This window comes from Ylistrum balloti, unplaced genomic scaffold, assembly GCF_031769215.1.
Source record: "Ylistrum balloti isolate Yb309-2 unplaced genomic scaffold, AGI_CSIRO_Ybal_v1 Utg371074, whole genome shotgun sequence".
Taxonomy (NCBI): Eukaryota; Metazoa; Mollusca; class Bivalvia; order Pectinida; family Pectinidae; genus Ylistrum; species Ylistrum balloti.
Window position 1 is genome coordinate 150,120 of NW_026782593.1, and position 18,031 is coordinate 168,150.

The 18,031-nt window shown below is 39.0% G+C and overlaps 1 protein-coding gene across 2 annotated transcripts; it reads right to left on the bottom strand.

Moving 5' to 3' along the window:
- Nucleotides 1–1,943: 1,943 nt before the first annotated feature.
- On the bottom strand, nt 1,944–15,536 carry LOC132560528 (uncharacterized). Of its 2 annotated transcripts, none has more exons than XM_060225197.1 (4): nt 15,474–15,536; nt 5,659–5,884; nt 4,291–4,446; nt 1,944–4,010 (listed from the first exon to the last, which is right to left on the bottom strand). In XM_060225197.1, exons 2-4 carry the CDS (start codon nt 5,843–5,845, stop codon nt 3,871–3,873), a joined length of 483 nt encoding a protein of 160 aa, XP_060081180.1. In that variant the 5' UTR covers nt 5,846–5,884; nt 15,474–15,536; the 3' UTR covers nt 1,944–3,870. The 2 variants fall into 2 exon arrangements, with proteins under 2 accessions (XP_060081180.1, XP_060081179.1); XM_060225196.1 differs by lacking the exon at nt 15,474–15,536 and adding an exon at nt 14,374–14,557.
- Between the last annotated feature and the right edge of the window lie 2,495 nt (nt 15,537–18,031).

Consider the following 18,031-nt stretch of genomic DNA (forward strand, 5'->3'; position numbering starts at 1 on the left):
ATATATACAGTACAGTGTGTCATATATACGGTACAGTGTTTCATGTATACAGTGTGTCATATATACGTCACAGTGTGTTATATATACAGTACAGTGTGTCATATATACGGTACAGTGTGTCATATATACGGTAAAGTGTGTCATATATACGGCACAGTGTGTTATATATACAGTACAGTGTGTCATATAAACAGTACAGTGTGTCATATATACGGTAAAGTGTGTCATATATACGGTAAAGTGTGTCATATATACGGTAAAGTGTGTCATATATACGGTAAAGTGTGTCATATATACGGAACAGTGTGTTATATATACGGTACAGTGTGTCATATATACAGTACAGTGTGTCATATATACGGTACAGTGTGTCATATATACGGTAAAGTGTGTCATATATACGGCACAGTGTGTCATATATACGGTAAAGTGTGTCATATATACGGTAAAGTGTGTCATATATACGGTAAAGTGTGTCATATATACGGAACAGTGTGTTATATATACGGTACAGTGTGTCATATATACAGTACAGTGTGTCATATATACAGTGCAGTGTGTCATATATACGGTACCGTGTGTCATATATACGGCACAGTGTGTCATATATACAGTACAGTGTGTCATATATCCAGTACAGTGTGTCATATATACAGTGTGTCATATATACAGTACAGTGTGTCATATATACAGTACAGTGTGTCATATATACGGTACAGTGTTTCATGTATACAGTGTGTCATATATACGTCAAAGTGTGTTATATATACAGTACAGTGTGTCATATATACGGTACAGTGTGTCATATATACGGTAAAGTGTGTCATATATACGGCACAGTGTGTTATATATACAGTACAGTGTGTCATATAAACAGTACAGTGTGTCATATATACGGTAAAGTGTGTCATATATACGGTAAAGTGTGTCATATATACGGAACAGTGTGTTATATATACGGTACAGTGTGTCATATATACAGTACAGTGTGTCATATATACGGTACAGTGTGTCATATATACGGTAAAGTGTGTCATATATACGGTAAAGTGTGTCATATATACGGCACAGTGTGTCATATATACGGTAAAGTGTGTCATATATACAGTACAGTGTGTCATATATACAGTGTGTCATATATACGGTACAGTGTGTCATATATACAGTACAGTGTGTCATATATACAGTGTGTCATATATACGGTACAGTGTGTTATATATACACTACAGTGTGTCATATATACGGTATAGTGTGTCATATACACAGTACAGTGTTTCATGTATACGGAGTGTCATATATACGATACAGTGTGTTAAATATACAGTACAGTGTGTCATATATACAGTACAGTGTGTCATATATACGGTACAGTGTGTCATATATACAGTACAGTGTGTTATATATACAGTTCAGTGTCATATATACAGTGTGTCATTTATACAGTACAGTGTGTCATGTATACAGTGTGTCATATATACAGTACAGTGTGTCATATATACGATACAGTGTGTTATATATACAGTTCAGTGTCATATATACGATACAGTGTGTTAAATATACAGTACAGTGTGTTATATATACAATACAGTGTGTCATATATACAGTACAGTGTGTTATATATACAGTACAGTGTGTTATATATACAGTTCAGTGTCATATATACAGTGTGTCATTTATACAGTACAGTGTGTCATATATACAGTGTGTCATAGGTCATATATACAGTACAGTGTGTTATATATACAGTTCAGTGTCATATATACAGTGTGTCATATATTTTACAGTGTGTCATATATGCAGCACAGTTTGTCATATATACAGCGCAGTGTGTCCTCTTTAGCTCATTTCTGTAATGATATATTCTGCAACTGACCAGTTATGTGTACCACAAACAAACTCACAAAGTTCAGGTGACAAATTGACAATATTTAATCGGCTGAGCATAGCTTTTCCTTGATTCCGAATCCCAATAATATTGGGTTGGCAGTTCTCCGATTTAAACGTAACAAAAAAGAAACACATCCAGTTATCTATAAGTTTTTTTTAAACTTTGATAAACAAACATGTAAACAAACCAAACAAATGTACATTGTATTTTCATACCTGATGAAAGAAGCATTTTTTCTAACCATTTTTTTCAAAATCCAATATTTTTTCTCATTAGATATTGATCATTATTATAAAATAAAATTTTCAAGCGTTATAGAAGATGTTTTTGCCTAAAATATCACACAATACCGGAAAACAATTTTCTTCATCTTTTATTATCATTTTCAAATTTCTTCACTTATACAGTTTTAAAAACCTAGCCAAAATGATGGCAAAGATTATTTTAATGAGGTACAATGCACTGATAATCCATATCTCAGTACTTAGGTATACCACCTTCTTAGATGAACTGGTCAATATATTTTTTTGAAATGTAACTTGATTAAAACACACACAAAATAATACGTATTTTCAAACATTCGTTAATTTGATTTAAACGATAAACACATCAGATGTATCTTTAACAAAACTCACTATACTATTCTTATCTTGAATAAACACTTAAGTTACATATCTTGATTAGAAATTCGCATTAGAATACGTATCTTGAGTAGATATTCGCATTAGAATAGTATCTTGGGTAGACATTCGCATTAGAATAGTATCTTGGGTAGACATTCGCATTACGATACGTAGCTTGGGTAGACATTCGCATTAGAATAGTATCTTGGGTAGACATTCGCATTACGATACGTATCCTGGGTTGATATTCGCATTAGAATAGTATTTTGGGTAGACATTCGCATTAGAATAGTTTTTTGGGTAGACATTCGCATTAGAATAGTATCTTGGGTAGACATTCGCATTACGATACGTAGCTTGGGTAGACATTCGCATTAGAATAGTATCTTGGGTAGACATTCGCATTACGATACGTAGCTTGGGTAGACATTCGCATTAGAATAGTATTTTGGGTAGATATTCGCATTAGAATAGTATCTTGGGTAGACATTCGCATTACGATACGTATTTTGATGAGAAATTACATAAAATCAATCCATCGATATCTATTTAATCAGACATTCTGTACAACATATTTAAGATATGAATACGCTTCTTGTACTGTTAGAGAAGTGAAAATGGCATCACACGTTTAAAATTTGGAATGAAAAATTACACATCATCAAATGAATTTAGATTTAAAAAATGGTTTTAATTAGCATCAGTTGATTTTCGCCAGATTCGCAGTCAATGATTGTATTACGGTGATGTGAAAGCACATACTGACGATCAGATTTATCAGATAAAATACTAAACACATGATATTCTTCGTGTCGTCATCCAATTAGCATACTCTCTAAGGTGCTATTTCCTGTAACACTCTCCGAGGACGCATCCTACTCGCTGGAGATTCTACTTCCTCTTAGAGTTTTACTTCGGAGAACCTGTATCACTGTAGTAATGTGATAATCGTACCACATGGCAAAATGGCGACAAACTTGATTGTTTGCACGTTTAGTTTTGCATCAAAACAGTGTTTGAATGTGCTTTTGTAAGGCATTAGCTAGATGACTATATATAAATGTATTGTTTGCTACATAATTTACATAATATCACGTGCTGACACCGTGTTCCCGTCGTATTGAAAATTTCAATGTGAATACGTGTTATAGTTGTCATTTCTGTGTTAATTACATTCCAAACATCGTTAACCAGACAATACCTTACAAAAGATTATATTAAAACGCTTTTTGATGTAAAACTAGGCGTGTAAACATACTAAGCGTTTGAGGTTAACGCCATCTTGGGATATGTGTACCCAATGGTACGATTATCATATATAATGTCCAATGATTTATAGAAGAATACGTGAACAAGTTCTTATTTTCGACACATTGCAAGAATAATCAGAACTCCGGCCAAAGCAAACAAAACGCCTCCAGCTGTAGAAAGTCCGAAGGCCCAGCCCAGATTGCTGTGTTCCGATCCAAAGATAATAACACCAATTATGATGGCACCAGCTGAAAAATTGTCAGAAACGAAATATTAAAATGAAGAACATATATTTGATTTTACATGTAAACAAAATCCAAACGAAACGTGATTATTTCAGAAACGACCATTATGATGATAGAAAGATAATAGTAAGATTTCATTGCTTAAAACAACTCGAATAATCGCAATATCTTTCGGAAATTTCCGGCAATCTTCTGTTTCCGAAGGTAACTGGAAAGTTTCCCGAGAAGCTACGATTGACTGTCATATGTCATTTGGTCCTACATATTCATTCAAAATTCTCACCTGATGCAAAACAAACCAATACGTCAAGAATTCCAAGTATTTTGTTTCCTGAAACTTTTGGCACGCACATGTACAGCACGGTGCAAAATAGCACCACCAGGGTTCCAACGAATCCAAGTCCTTCAAAAGCTCTGATCTGGTCAAACTTTGCAAAAGCTGTAAAAAAAAATCAAGTATTAACTTTTTTCAATTCATTTGTGTTTGTTTTTGTTTTTTGAAGGGAGGGGTGAGGGGTTCTGAATTAAATGTTTTAGTATTTTATTTTAATTTTTATGTATTTCTGCTTATAAATGAACGCGTTGATTCATCTGTGCCTTCATATTGTGTGAAGGGAGAAGTGATGAAAAGTGTTACAAAGAAGGAAAGGGGCGAATTAGGTACGGTCTCCATAGATACGAACAGATTATGATAATACCATTTACTACTAATTATTTGTTTGTATTGAAAGTTACGTGCTCGCAACAACTAAGACATCTGGAGACCGCTGTATCTAGCTTTCATAAGTACAGATGTGAGTATTGATGTATCCCGCGTACACAAACCATACTCGGGAACTAACGAATTCGGATTACAAAACAGAAGTAGGAAAACCTCGTGTATCGAAAAAAAATGTGTACATATTCCTACTGGAAGGCGAGCAATTTAATTATCTCACACACAAATATTGTTGTCAGAGGCAAAAAGCATCAAATACATGAGATCCCAGTGGTGGCCCTTCGTGCGTTTGTTTGTTCTCGCACCAAGAGGGATTTTGTACAATTAACGTCCATGAAATTTATCCTCGAGTTATGTCCCTTTGATCAACAAGCAACACGCTGTGTAACTAGTTCTTTTATCACCAATCCAGTTCACAAGGACGATAGAATTAATGTTCGTGTCTTGAATTTGGCGTTGTAATGGACACCTGAACTTCGTGGATTCATCTCGCCCCTTCCCTCTCCCTCCCCCCCTTTCCCCTCCCATTCCCTAACTTTTTTAAAATCGAAACTGGAGGGAGGGAGGGAAGGGAGAAAGGAAGGAAGAGGGAGGAAGGAAGGAAGGAGAATGTATAGTAAACAAAGCTACTTGGAAAACAAGCTCTGTGTGAAGTAAAAAAGAAAAAGATACAATATTCATCTTAGTACGAGGAAGGAAGGAAGAATGGAGGGAGGGAGGAAGGAAGGAATGTAGGAAGGAGGGAGGAAGGAAGGAAGGAAGGAAGGAAGGAGGGAGGAAGGAAGGAAGGAAGGAAGGAAGGAGGGAGGAAGGAAGGAATGAAGGAAGGAACGCAACCGAAGCCACAAACTCTGAGGAACGAAGGAAAAAGTAAGTCACACAATGCCATATGAAGAAAGCAAGAATAAAGTAAAAATAAGAAAATTAACGTACTGATACCGTCCGAATCCCACTGGTGACAGTTGTCAAGGAAATCACAGTACATCCACAAGCCGAAGCGCGAACCACCTGCCGCCGTCACCCAGTATGGGGCGGCGAATCCAACGGTGTTGAGTACGAATCCCACCGCTATCATCAGCAGCGCCACCAGTCCCTTCGGGGATTCCCCTACTCCACCCATTTGTCAAATATAACCACCAGAAGAACACGATCTGCAATACTGAAATCAGAAGGAATTAAAGATGGATATTTATTGGTAACACAAAATATACGTATATCGCCTTATTCTACAGGTAAAGCACCTGTATGTAAACACCTAGCCTGAGTGTCCTATCACCACAGTATCACACATTTACCACCTGTATGTAAACACCTAGCCTGAGTGTCCTATCACCACAGTACCACACATTTACCACCTGTATGTAAACACCCAGCCTGAGTGTCCTATCACCACAGTATCACACATTTACCACATGTATGTAAACACCTAGCCTCAGTGTCCTTTCACCACAGTTTCACACATTTACCACCTGTATGGAAACACCTAGCCTTAGTGTCCTATCATCACAGTATCACACATTTACCACCTGTATGTAAACACCTAGCCTGAGTGCCCTATCATCACAGTATCACACATTTACCACCTGTATGAAAACACCTAGCCTGAGTGTCCTATCACAGCAGTATCACACATTTACCACCTGTATGAAAACAACTAGCCTGAGTGCCCTATCACCACAGTATCACACATTTACCACCTGTATGTAAACACCCAGCCTTAGTGTCCTATCACCACAGTATCACACATTTACCACCTGTATGAAAACACCTAGCCTGAGTGCCCTATCATCACAGTATCACACATTTACCACCTGTATGAAAACACCTAGCCTGAGTGTCCTATCACAGCAGTATCACACATTTACCACCTGTATGAAAACACCTAGCCTTAGTGTCCTATCACCACAGTATCACACATTTACCACCTGTATGAAAACACCTAGCCTGAGTGTCCTATCACCATCCTATAACACCTGTATGAAAACACCTAGCCTGAGTGTCCTATCACCACAGTATCACACATTTACCACCTGTATGAAAACACCTAGCCTGAGTGTCCTATCACAGCAGTATCACACATTTACCACCTGTATGAAAACAACTAGCCTGAGTGCCCTATCACCACAGTATCACACATTTACCACCTGTATGAAAACACCTAGCCTGAGTGTCCTATCACAGCAGTATCACACATTTACCACCTGTATGAAAACAACTAGCCTGAGTGCCCTATCACCACAGTATCACACATTTACCACCTGTATGTAAACACCCAGCCTTAGTGTCCTATCACCACAGTATCACACATTTACCACCTGTATGAAAACACCTAGCCTGAGTGCCCTATCATCACAGTATCACACATTTACCACCTGTATGAAAACACCTAGCCTGAGTGTCCTATCACAGCAGTATCACACATTTACCACCTGTATGAAAACAACTAGCCTGAGTGCCCTATCACCACAGTATCACACATTTACCACCTGTATGTAAACACCCAGCCTTAGTGTCCTATCACCACAGTATCACACATTTACCACCTGTATGGAAATATCTAGCCTGAGTGCCCTATCACCACAGTATCACACATTTACCACCTGTATGAAAACACCTAGCCTGAGTGTCCTATCACAGCAGTATCACACATTTACCACCTGTATGAAAACAACTAGCCTGAGTGCCCTATCACCACAGTATCACACATTTACCACCTGTATGTAAACACCCAGCCTTAGTGTCCTATCACCACAGTATCACACATTTACCACCTGTATGAAAACACCTAGCCTGAGTGCCCTATCATCACAGTATCACACATTTACCACCTGTATGAAAACACCTAGCCTGAGTGTCCTATCACAGCAGTATCACACATTTACCACCTGTATGAAAACAACTAGCCTGAGTGCCCTATCACCACAGTATCACACATTTACCACCTGTATGTAAACACCCAGCCTTAGTGTCCTATCACCACAGTATCACACATTTACCACCTGTATGGAAATATCTAGCCTTAGTGTACTATCACCATCCTATAACACCTGTATGAAAACACCTAGCCTGAGTGTCCTATCACCACAGTATCACACATTTACCACCTGTATGAAAACACCTAGCCTTAGTGTCCTATCACCATCCTATAACACCTGTATGAAAACACCTAGCCTGAGTGTCCTATCACCACAGTATCACACATTTACCACCTGTATGAAAACACCTAGCCTGAGTGTCCTATCACCACAGTATCACACATTTACCACCTGTATGAAAACACCTAGCCTGAGTGTCCTATCACCACAGTATCACACATTTACCACCTGTATGAAAACACCTAGCCTGAGTGTCCTATCACCACAGTATCACACATATACCACCTGAATGAAAACACCTAGCCTGAGTGTCCTATCACCACAGTATCACACATTTACCACCTGTATGAAAACACCTAGCCTGAGTGTCCTATCACCACAGTATCACACATTTACCACCTGTATGAAAACACCTAGCCTGAGTGTCCTATCACCACAGTATCACACATTTACCACCTGTATGAAAACACCTAGCCTTAGTGTCCTATCACCATCCTATAACACCTGTATGAAAACACCTAGCCTGAGTGTCCTATCACCACAGTATCACACATTTACCACCTGTATGAAAACACCTAGCCTTAGTGTCCTATCACCATCCTATAACACCTGTATGAAAACACCTAGCCTGAGTGTCCTATCACCACAGTATCACACATTTACCACCTGTATGAAAACACCTAGCCTTAGTGTCCTATCACCACAGTATCACACATTTACCACCTGTATGAAAACACCTAGCCTTAGTGTCCTATCACCATCCTATAACACCTGTATGTAAACACCTAGCCTGAGTGCCCTATCATCACAGTATCACACATTTACCACCTGTATGAAAACACCTAGCCTGAGTGTCCTATCACAGCAGTATCACACATTTACCACCTGTATGAAAACAACTAGCCTGAGTGCCCTATCACCACAGTATCACACATTTACCACCTGTATGTAAACACCCAGCCTTAGTGTCCTATCACCACAGTATCACACATTTACCACCTGTATGAAAACACCTAGCCTGAGTGCCCTATCATCACAGTATCACACATTTACCACCTGTATGAAAACACCTAGCCTGAGTGTCCTATCACAGCAGTATCACACATTTACCACCTGTATGAAAACACCTAGCCTTAGTGTCCTATCACCACAGTATCACACATTTACCACCTGTATGAAAACACCTAGCCTGAGTGTCCTATCACCATCCTATAACACCTGTATGAAAACACCTAGCCTGAGTGTCCTATCACCACAGTATCACACATTTACCACCTGTATGAAAACACCTAGCCTGAGTGTCCTATCACAGCAGTATCACACATTTACCACCTGTATGAAAACAACTAGCCTGAGTGCCCTATCACCACAGTATCACACATTTACCACCTGTATGAAAACACCTAGCCTGAGTGTCCTATCACAGCAGTATCACACATTTACCACCTGTATGAAAACAACTAGCCTGAGTGCCCTATCACCACAGTATCACACATTTACCACCTGTATGTAAACACCCAGCCTTAGTGTCCTATCACCACAGTATCACACATTTACCACCTGTATGAAAACACCTAGCCTGAGTGCCCTATCATCACAGTATCACACATTTACCACCTGTATGAAAACACCTAGCCTGAGTGTCCTATCACAGCAGTATCACACATTTACCACCTGTATGAAAACAACTAGCCTGAGTGCCCTATCACCACAGTATCACACATTTACCACCTGTATGTAAACACCTAGCCTGAGTGTCCTATCACCACAGTATCACACATTTACCACCTGTATGGAAATATCTAGCCTGAGTGTCCTATCACCACAGTATCACACATTTACCACCTGTATGAAAACACCTAGCCTGAGTGTCCTATCACCACAGTATCACACATTTACCACCTGTATGAAAACAACTAGCCTGAGTGTCCTATCACCACAGTATCACACATTTACCACCTGTATGTAAACACCTAGCCTGAGTGTCCTATCACCACAGTACCACACATTTACCACCTGTATGTAAACACCCAGCCTGAGTGTCCTATCACCACAGTATCACACATTTACCACATGTATGTAAACACCTAGCCTCAGTGTCCTTTCACCACAGTTTCACACATTTACCACCTGTATGTAAACACCTAGCCTGAGTGTCCTATCACAGCAGTATCACACATTTACCACCTGTATGAAAACAACTAGCCTGAGTGTCCTATCACCACAGTATCACACATTTACCACCTGTATGTAAACACCCAGCCTTAGTGTCCTATCACCACAGTATCACACATTTACCACCTGTATGTAAACACCCAGCCTTAGTGTCCTATCACCACAGTATCACACATTTACCACCTGTATGGAAATATCTAGCCTTAGTGTACTATCACCATCCTATAACACCTGTATGAAAACACCTAGCCTGAGTGTCCTATCACCACAGTATCACACATTTACCACCTGTATGAAAACACCTAGCCTTAGTGTCCTATCACCATCCTATAACACCTGTATGAAAACACCTAGCCTGAGTGTCCTATCACCACAGTATCACACATTTACCACCTGTATGAAAACACCTAGCCTGAGTGTCCTATCACCACAGTATCACACATTTACCACCTGTATGAAAACACCTAGCCTGAGTGTCCTATCACCACAGTATCACACATTTACCACCTGTATGAAAACACCTAGCCTGAGTGTCCTATCACCACAGTATCACACATTTACCACCTGTATGAAAACACCTAGCCTTAGTGTCCTATCACCATCCTATAACACCTGTATGAAAACACCTAGCCTGAGTGTCCTATCACAGCAGTATCACACATTTACCACCTGTATGAAAACACCTAGCCTTAGTGTCCTATCACCATCCTATAACACCTGTATGAAAACACCTAGCCTGAGTGTCCTATCACAGCAGTATCACACATTTACCACCTGTATGAAAACACCTAGCCTTAGTGTCCTATCACCACAGTATCACACATTTACCACCTGTATGAAAACACCTAGCCTTAGTGTCCTATCACCATCCTATAACACCTGTATGAAAACACCTAGCCTGAGTGTCCTATCACAGCAGTATCACACATTTACCACCTGTATGAAAACACCTAGCCTTAGTGTCCTATCACCATCCTATAACACCTGTATGTAAACACCTAGCCTGAGTGTCCTATCACAGCAGTATCACACATTTACCACCTGTATGAAAACACCTAGCCTGAGTGTCCTATCACCACAGTATCACACATTTACCACCTGTATGTAAACACCTAGCCTGAGTGTCCTATCACCACAGTATCACACATTTACCACCTGTATGAAAACACCTAGCCTGAGTGTCCTATCACCACAGTATCACACATTTACCACCTGTATGTAAACACCCAGCCTGAGTGTCCTATCACCACAGTATCACACATTTACCACCTGTATGAAAACAACTAGCCTGAGTGCCCTATCACCACAGTATCACACATTTACCACCTGTATGTAAACACCCAGCCTTAGTGTCCTATCACCACAGTATCACACATTTACCACCTGTATGGAAATATCTAGCCTTAGTGTACTATCACCATCCTATAACACCTGTATGAAAACACCTAGCCTGAGTGTCCTATCACCACAGTATCACACATTTACCACCTGTATGAAAACACCTAGCCTTAGTGTCCTATCACCATCCTATAACACCTGTATGAAAACACCCAGCCAGAGTGTCCTATCACCACAGTATCACATATTATTTACACTTGCGTTAGATGAAGCTTACCGACCACAATTTGTGTATGTAACAAAATTCAGGCATAGTCATAAGGTAAGAGTATATCGTCTTTATACTTTTATCGGTTGTTAATGCTAGCATCCCTAAATTTACATAAGCGTTGTTTAAAAACGTAATGTGACATGATACTTAGAATATGCCTTTGGAACGATTTTGTTGTCATGGCGTTGTCAATGACGCCCAAATGGTGCAATCTATTGCTTCCGGTACAATATGGCAGTTAAATTAAGTCGCCCCCGTTTTAACGATATGTATAAGGTAATTTTTTTTCTTAATGTTTTATCAAATCTTTGGTTATCAAATGTAAATGTAAAGTTTCTTATTGTGTTTTCTGCACGTGCATCTTGGCTTATTTACATTGAGGTAAATGTAACTACTTGATTGACTTGTTTTATGTTGTTTCTCTGGTGTCTATATGAAACCGATTAGCATGTCCCTGTGTTCTTGGGAAAGTAGTCTGTGTACAATAACGAACGTAGTTATATATCTATAGACATCAGGTGCACGTGAGTTCAATCAGTGTAACTCATAGTCCCAGTTCAGAAGTTAAGAATTGTACCAAGGATTTGTTAATTGTATGCTTTATATTCTGCAGTATACGTAAGTACGAAAGTATTAAAAGATGTCTGTGCTACAGAGGCAGCGCCGACAGGAATACAATAGTGTGCCAAGAGTCCAATCCCTTTAACTGTTTGCGTTATCAACCTTTGCAACCCTACAGCACTCTTTAGATTGATCGAGAACAGAAGGTAGGGGCGTAAGCGCTACCTCTTTAATGTCAAAAGGTTAAAGGCGCAAGTGCGAAAGTAAAAAATCAAACATTATGAGGTTAATCAACACGCAAATACAAAGAATTGCAGCCTAAAAGTTTACGTGTTGTGACCCTGTTATCACAGTAACAGCACCAATACACAGATTGTGCTATTACTACACATGTAACAACACCTAACTTTATTACATGTTGTAATCAGTTCTAAGGCTCTTAATACAAAAATGATTGCAAATTTCCCCTGAATCCATTCCATCACAAATAACAAGGATAATGCGCAAAGCAGCAACTAACCTTAACTCTTAGACACATCACACTCAGGTATAATCTGTAAGGTAGCATACAACCTTAACTAAAACACAGGTGTGATATGTACGATAGCATATAACCTTAACTCTAACGCAGGTATAATGTGTAAGGTAGTATGTAACCTTATCTCTAAAACAGGTGTGATATGTAAGGTAGCATATAACCTTAACTCTAACGCAGGTATAATGTGTAAGGTAGTATGTAACCTTATCTCTAAAACAGGTGTGATATGTAAGGTAGCATATAACCTTAACTCTAACGCAGGTATAATGTGTAAGGTAGTATGTAACCTTATCTCTAAAACAGGTGTGATATGTAAGGTAGCATATAACCTTAACTCTAACGCAGGTATAATGTGTAAGGTAGTATGTAACCTTATCTCTAAAACAGGTGTGATATGTAAGGTAGCATATAACCTTAACTCTAACGCAGGTATAATGTGTAAGGTAGTATGTAACCTTATCTCTAAAACAGGTGTGATATGTAAGGTAGCATATAACCTTAAATAAAACACAGGAATAACAGGTAAGGAAGCATATAACCTTAACTCTTGCAAAAATCGCAGGTATAATTGGTAAGGTAGTACATGATCTTAATTCTAAAATGTTCAGTTCGTAAGGTTGCAAGGTTATTGGATGACATTGTACCTAGTTTATGTGTACAATATATCAGACATCATGTGATACATCTAGAGAAACGAAACGGACGGAAATTACCCTGTGTCATGATATACCTCCACACGATCCGATACGGGTCATTTCTGTCCGTATCGTTGTTGATTGTATGAAGTGGAGAATGTTACCAGTTTTAAGTGTATACCCAACCCTTCGAGAACCACATGCAAGTGTTTCTGCATTTTTATGGAATAAATTTATGGAAAAATACCAAAAAAAGCGATTCTAAAGTCATTAATTATAATGACGTCAACAATACAATGACGTCACGTCAGCGATCGCATCATAAATGTGACGTCAACAATGTAACATTGATGCTGAATCGCAGTTATATTTATAAAGTGGCATGATGATACCAACAGAATAAAAACAAAAACCTTCACTCATTTGAGATGAATTTGGTGATTCTCATTTATAAGGGTAAGATTCTTAAGTTTCCATCACTTCACGGGTATAGTGTCTGGAATCTGCAGAAACTATGCCCGAGTGCAAATTCTTCTATTTCTTCTCATGGAGTTATCTCTTATACAGAATATTGCCCCAAATGAAAGATTGATTACTTTTGCAGTCTGTAAAAAACAAATACTTAAATATGTAAGGTATTTCCTCAATGTCAAACATATAGTCACTTTAGTTTCATTAAGTTTAATGGTCAAAAGAACATACGTGTACGTTCTTTGATGTTTTAAAATATACACATTTCATAGAGATTTCCTTCTAGGTACTTCAGTGTCTAGTTAATATATAAAAAAATCACGGAGATTAAACGATGGAGAAGCCTGGTGATGGTACAAAGAAAAATCGTTCCACGTAGGTTTTAACTCGTGATTAGTAAACAGGTCTATATTAAAACGTATACATATTACAACATATATACACGATACAATTGTTCAGAATAACCCGTCAAAACTCCTTAATATGTATACTGTATTCTATATCAAATAATGAGGAAATATTTCCACCATCACCAAAACTACACACACGCGTGTACCTACTTACCTATGTACCAACTGACCACCGTTTGACCACTGACGAAGTCCGGCCTGTATACTATAGATGAGTCGTATATATGATATGTAGTAATATATTCACAAATCCTATCACCGTCACATAACACATTAAATGTCAGAGTTTTTTTCCTCAGATCATGTACACACATCGACTATCCATCTCTCTATAACGATGACTTATGACGGTTACTGCCCTGTACATAAACTACAATGACGAGGCCCAACCATCTCTGTCTAATTATTAGGGCGAGCTTACACTTGCCATACCGGCACTACAGAACTCTTATCCGTGAAAATAGCTCGCATTCTCACTAATGAAGCAGTTAGAGCTAACGACTCGACAAAATGGGTCACAGATGATGAAACGTCCGTTCGAACAAATTATAATATATGTTATGGAAACAGAATACGACCTAACTGATCGTTAGGGTAAATTTTCATTTGATTGAAAAAATGAAAATGTTGTCATTATTTTATTTGTATAGAAGGGCAATTGGCCCATTTCATTAGGATGCCCCAGCACCCCTTACCCCCTCTAAAATATTTAGGCTCTGCCGATGGGTATTTGGCTCATAAGGTAAGTATAAAAATCATTTCAGTGAAATACAGCAAGACATGACGATATCCATCAGTCGAACACAAATTAAACGGTTTTTGATAACCTTTTAATCTCATAATTAGAGTTGTTTTATAGAAATTGTAGATAACACATTTTCCCGCTTAGTTCCTGAGGTCAATTTTGGCTCTCTATTCATAGACTCCATTATGACGTCATAACGTCATTACCATTAATGTCACAATCATTTTGAATAATAATTTTATGTATATTAGTGGTTTATAAAGTCTATTTAAATGGATATTGTCTTTGTTGGCTATTTGCATTTTCCAGTTCCAACAAGCAATCTAGGGAGAGAGTGGGGGGCGTAAAAACATTTGTCTTTCAAAATCATTGAAATCAATTTTATATCCAATCTTAAGATCTCCTCGTGCCAAAATATATTTGGAGAGGAAAAAACGCTCCTCCAATCAAATAATAAGCACACGTTTGAACTGAGTAGATTAAGTTTGATGTAGGGGATGTGAACTTACCGCCCTCTAGTTTACATCGGATGTACCCACAACAAACAAACGCAGGGACGTGCATTAGGAGTAAACCTCTCCATTGAAGAAAGGAATGTACGTGTAGTTCACGTGCATTGATAGGTGCTTTGCCTACGATCTATTTATAGTTGACGGTTTACGCGTATGTAGGATAAACAACAATGCGCGTGTAGCGGGGAAAATGTTACTTATATTACTTCCGTGGACGAGTTAACACGTGCATACATATCTCGGATGTGTTAACAAGATAATGACGTAAAGGCGTTACGGCACGTAAGAGATCGAAGTTAGCTTCACAAACTGAATTCGCATCGATTGTCACCGTGCACATACATTTGATATGAAAGTTTATTACCACATTAGACAGGAAGTGACGTATCAAGGCACAAAAATACTATAAATTAGTAAAACCAATAAAAAAAACAATGATAATTACACACAAGAACTTATAGTCACATGCAATCTATTCTCGTAACCACACTTCACGTGACCAAAGTTAATGAATGGCGAATCTTTATACAAGTAGTCACATGAACTGAACAGTTGACTAACGACTAAATCTATGCACGTGCGGTCACGTGAATTAAGATGTTGATTGGCGATTGACTCCAGCTTAATGGTCGACTCCATCCATGTATACTTCCTTGCTAAAAATCGTTTTTACTTTCAATTCCCCATTTAATTCAATTGATGTACCTGATGTCAGGTGACTTGACGATCGAATCTGTTGTTGAGACGTCACGTGACCTCAGCTGTTCTGTGTACATACGCGTCGTCAGATACCTTTTTTCTGTTGTATGGTAAATCAAATTTGTACGACCTTTTCTTTCACAATGAAAGAGCTCTCATGACTACAAAGTAAATGGTTGGGGTTTTTTTTTACATTCAAAGTAATGAATCGATAGAAATCGAAAATCAAAATATTACACAAAAAAAACAATTGCGAACTTTTTCAATTATTGTATGTTTTGATTTGCGCGAGTGCATGAAAAGTTCTTCTGATCCAAGCTTACCGTGTCAACGAAAATTATTTACAGTTGATACCACGTGTGGTGTAGAAACAATTAATACATTTAAAGTTATCTTGTTCTAGTAGAATACAATATCACACGTCATGGAATACGTCAGCAAGTCCCTGTACAGGTGATAGCGACGGGTCTTTACAGGTCCCTGTACAGGTGATAGCGACGGGTCTTCACAGGTCCCTGGACAGGTGATAGCGACGGGTCTTCACAGGTCCCTGTACAGGTGATAGTGACGGGTCTTCACAGGTCCCTGTACAGGTGATAGTGACGGGTCTTTACAGGTCCCTGTACAGGTGATAGTGACGGGTCTTTACAGGTCCCTGTACAGGTGATAGTGACGGGTCTTCACAGGTCCCTGTACAGGTGATAGTGACGGGTCTTCACAGGTCCCTGTACAGGTGATAGTGACGGGTCTTCACAGGTCCCTGTACAGGTGATAGCGACGGGTCTTTACAGGTCCCTGTACAGGTGATAGCGACGGGTCTTCACAGGTCCCTGTACAGGTGATAGCGACGGGTCTTCACAGGTCCCTGTACAGGTGATAGTGACGGGTCTTCACAGGTCCCTGTACAGGTGATAGTGACGGGTTTTACAGGTCCCTGTACAGGTGATAGTGACGGGTCTTTACAGGTCCCTGTACAGGTGATAGTGACAGGAATGGCCCTATAAGCCACTATCTTTATTTTAACCATGCGTTGATCATTTTAAACTATAATTGTGTTAGAAAGATAACCTGGGAGTTTTCTTCTTTGTCTGTAATCTACGAAATGATAGGAGTCTTCAGTGTCAAGGAGCGGGATAAAACCTTCCGAGAAGGGATTTCCACGGAGTGCATAGGGGGTTGTGGAGAGGGGTCTCACCAAAGACTTCCGAGAATTTATCATCACGGGGTGTAGGGAGGTGGGGGTGGAGTGGGGTCTCACCAAAGACTTCCGAGAAGTGATCTCCACGGAGTGTAGGGGATGTGGAGAGGGGTCTCACCAAAGACTTCCGAGAAGTGATCTCCATGGAGTGTAGGGGATGTGGAGAGGGGTCTCACCAAAGACTTGCGAGAGGTGATCTCCACGGAGTGTAGGAGAGTGTGGAGCGGGGTCTCACCAAAGGGATGGAAACTTCGATGGGGATATGCCTTCCGCCTAGGTTGGTTTTTGATTGCTGAGATGAAACAGGGATTTTGTTCTGTAGTAACTCAGAAAACTTTCCTATCAGAGATTGTGAAGGAGGATCGGGAGGGGGTTGTAAAAGGACATGGATATTGAAGAGAGGGAGGCAGGGATTGCTTTAAGTTTAAATCTTATTTTCATTTTAAAATTATACAAATTACACACAATATTAATCCCACCAGTGATAATAATGAAGACGCTGTTTAATATCTCCTGCTTATTTGTATGATGACTCGTGTGGTTATCCCTAGGTTTTACTTATGTTTCGGTGAAACTAAGGAATAATTCTAAGAGCAGAAAAACGGTGAAATATTTTTTGAAAGTCCAAAATTATATCAAAGGAAGCAAACGTATTGGC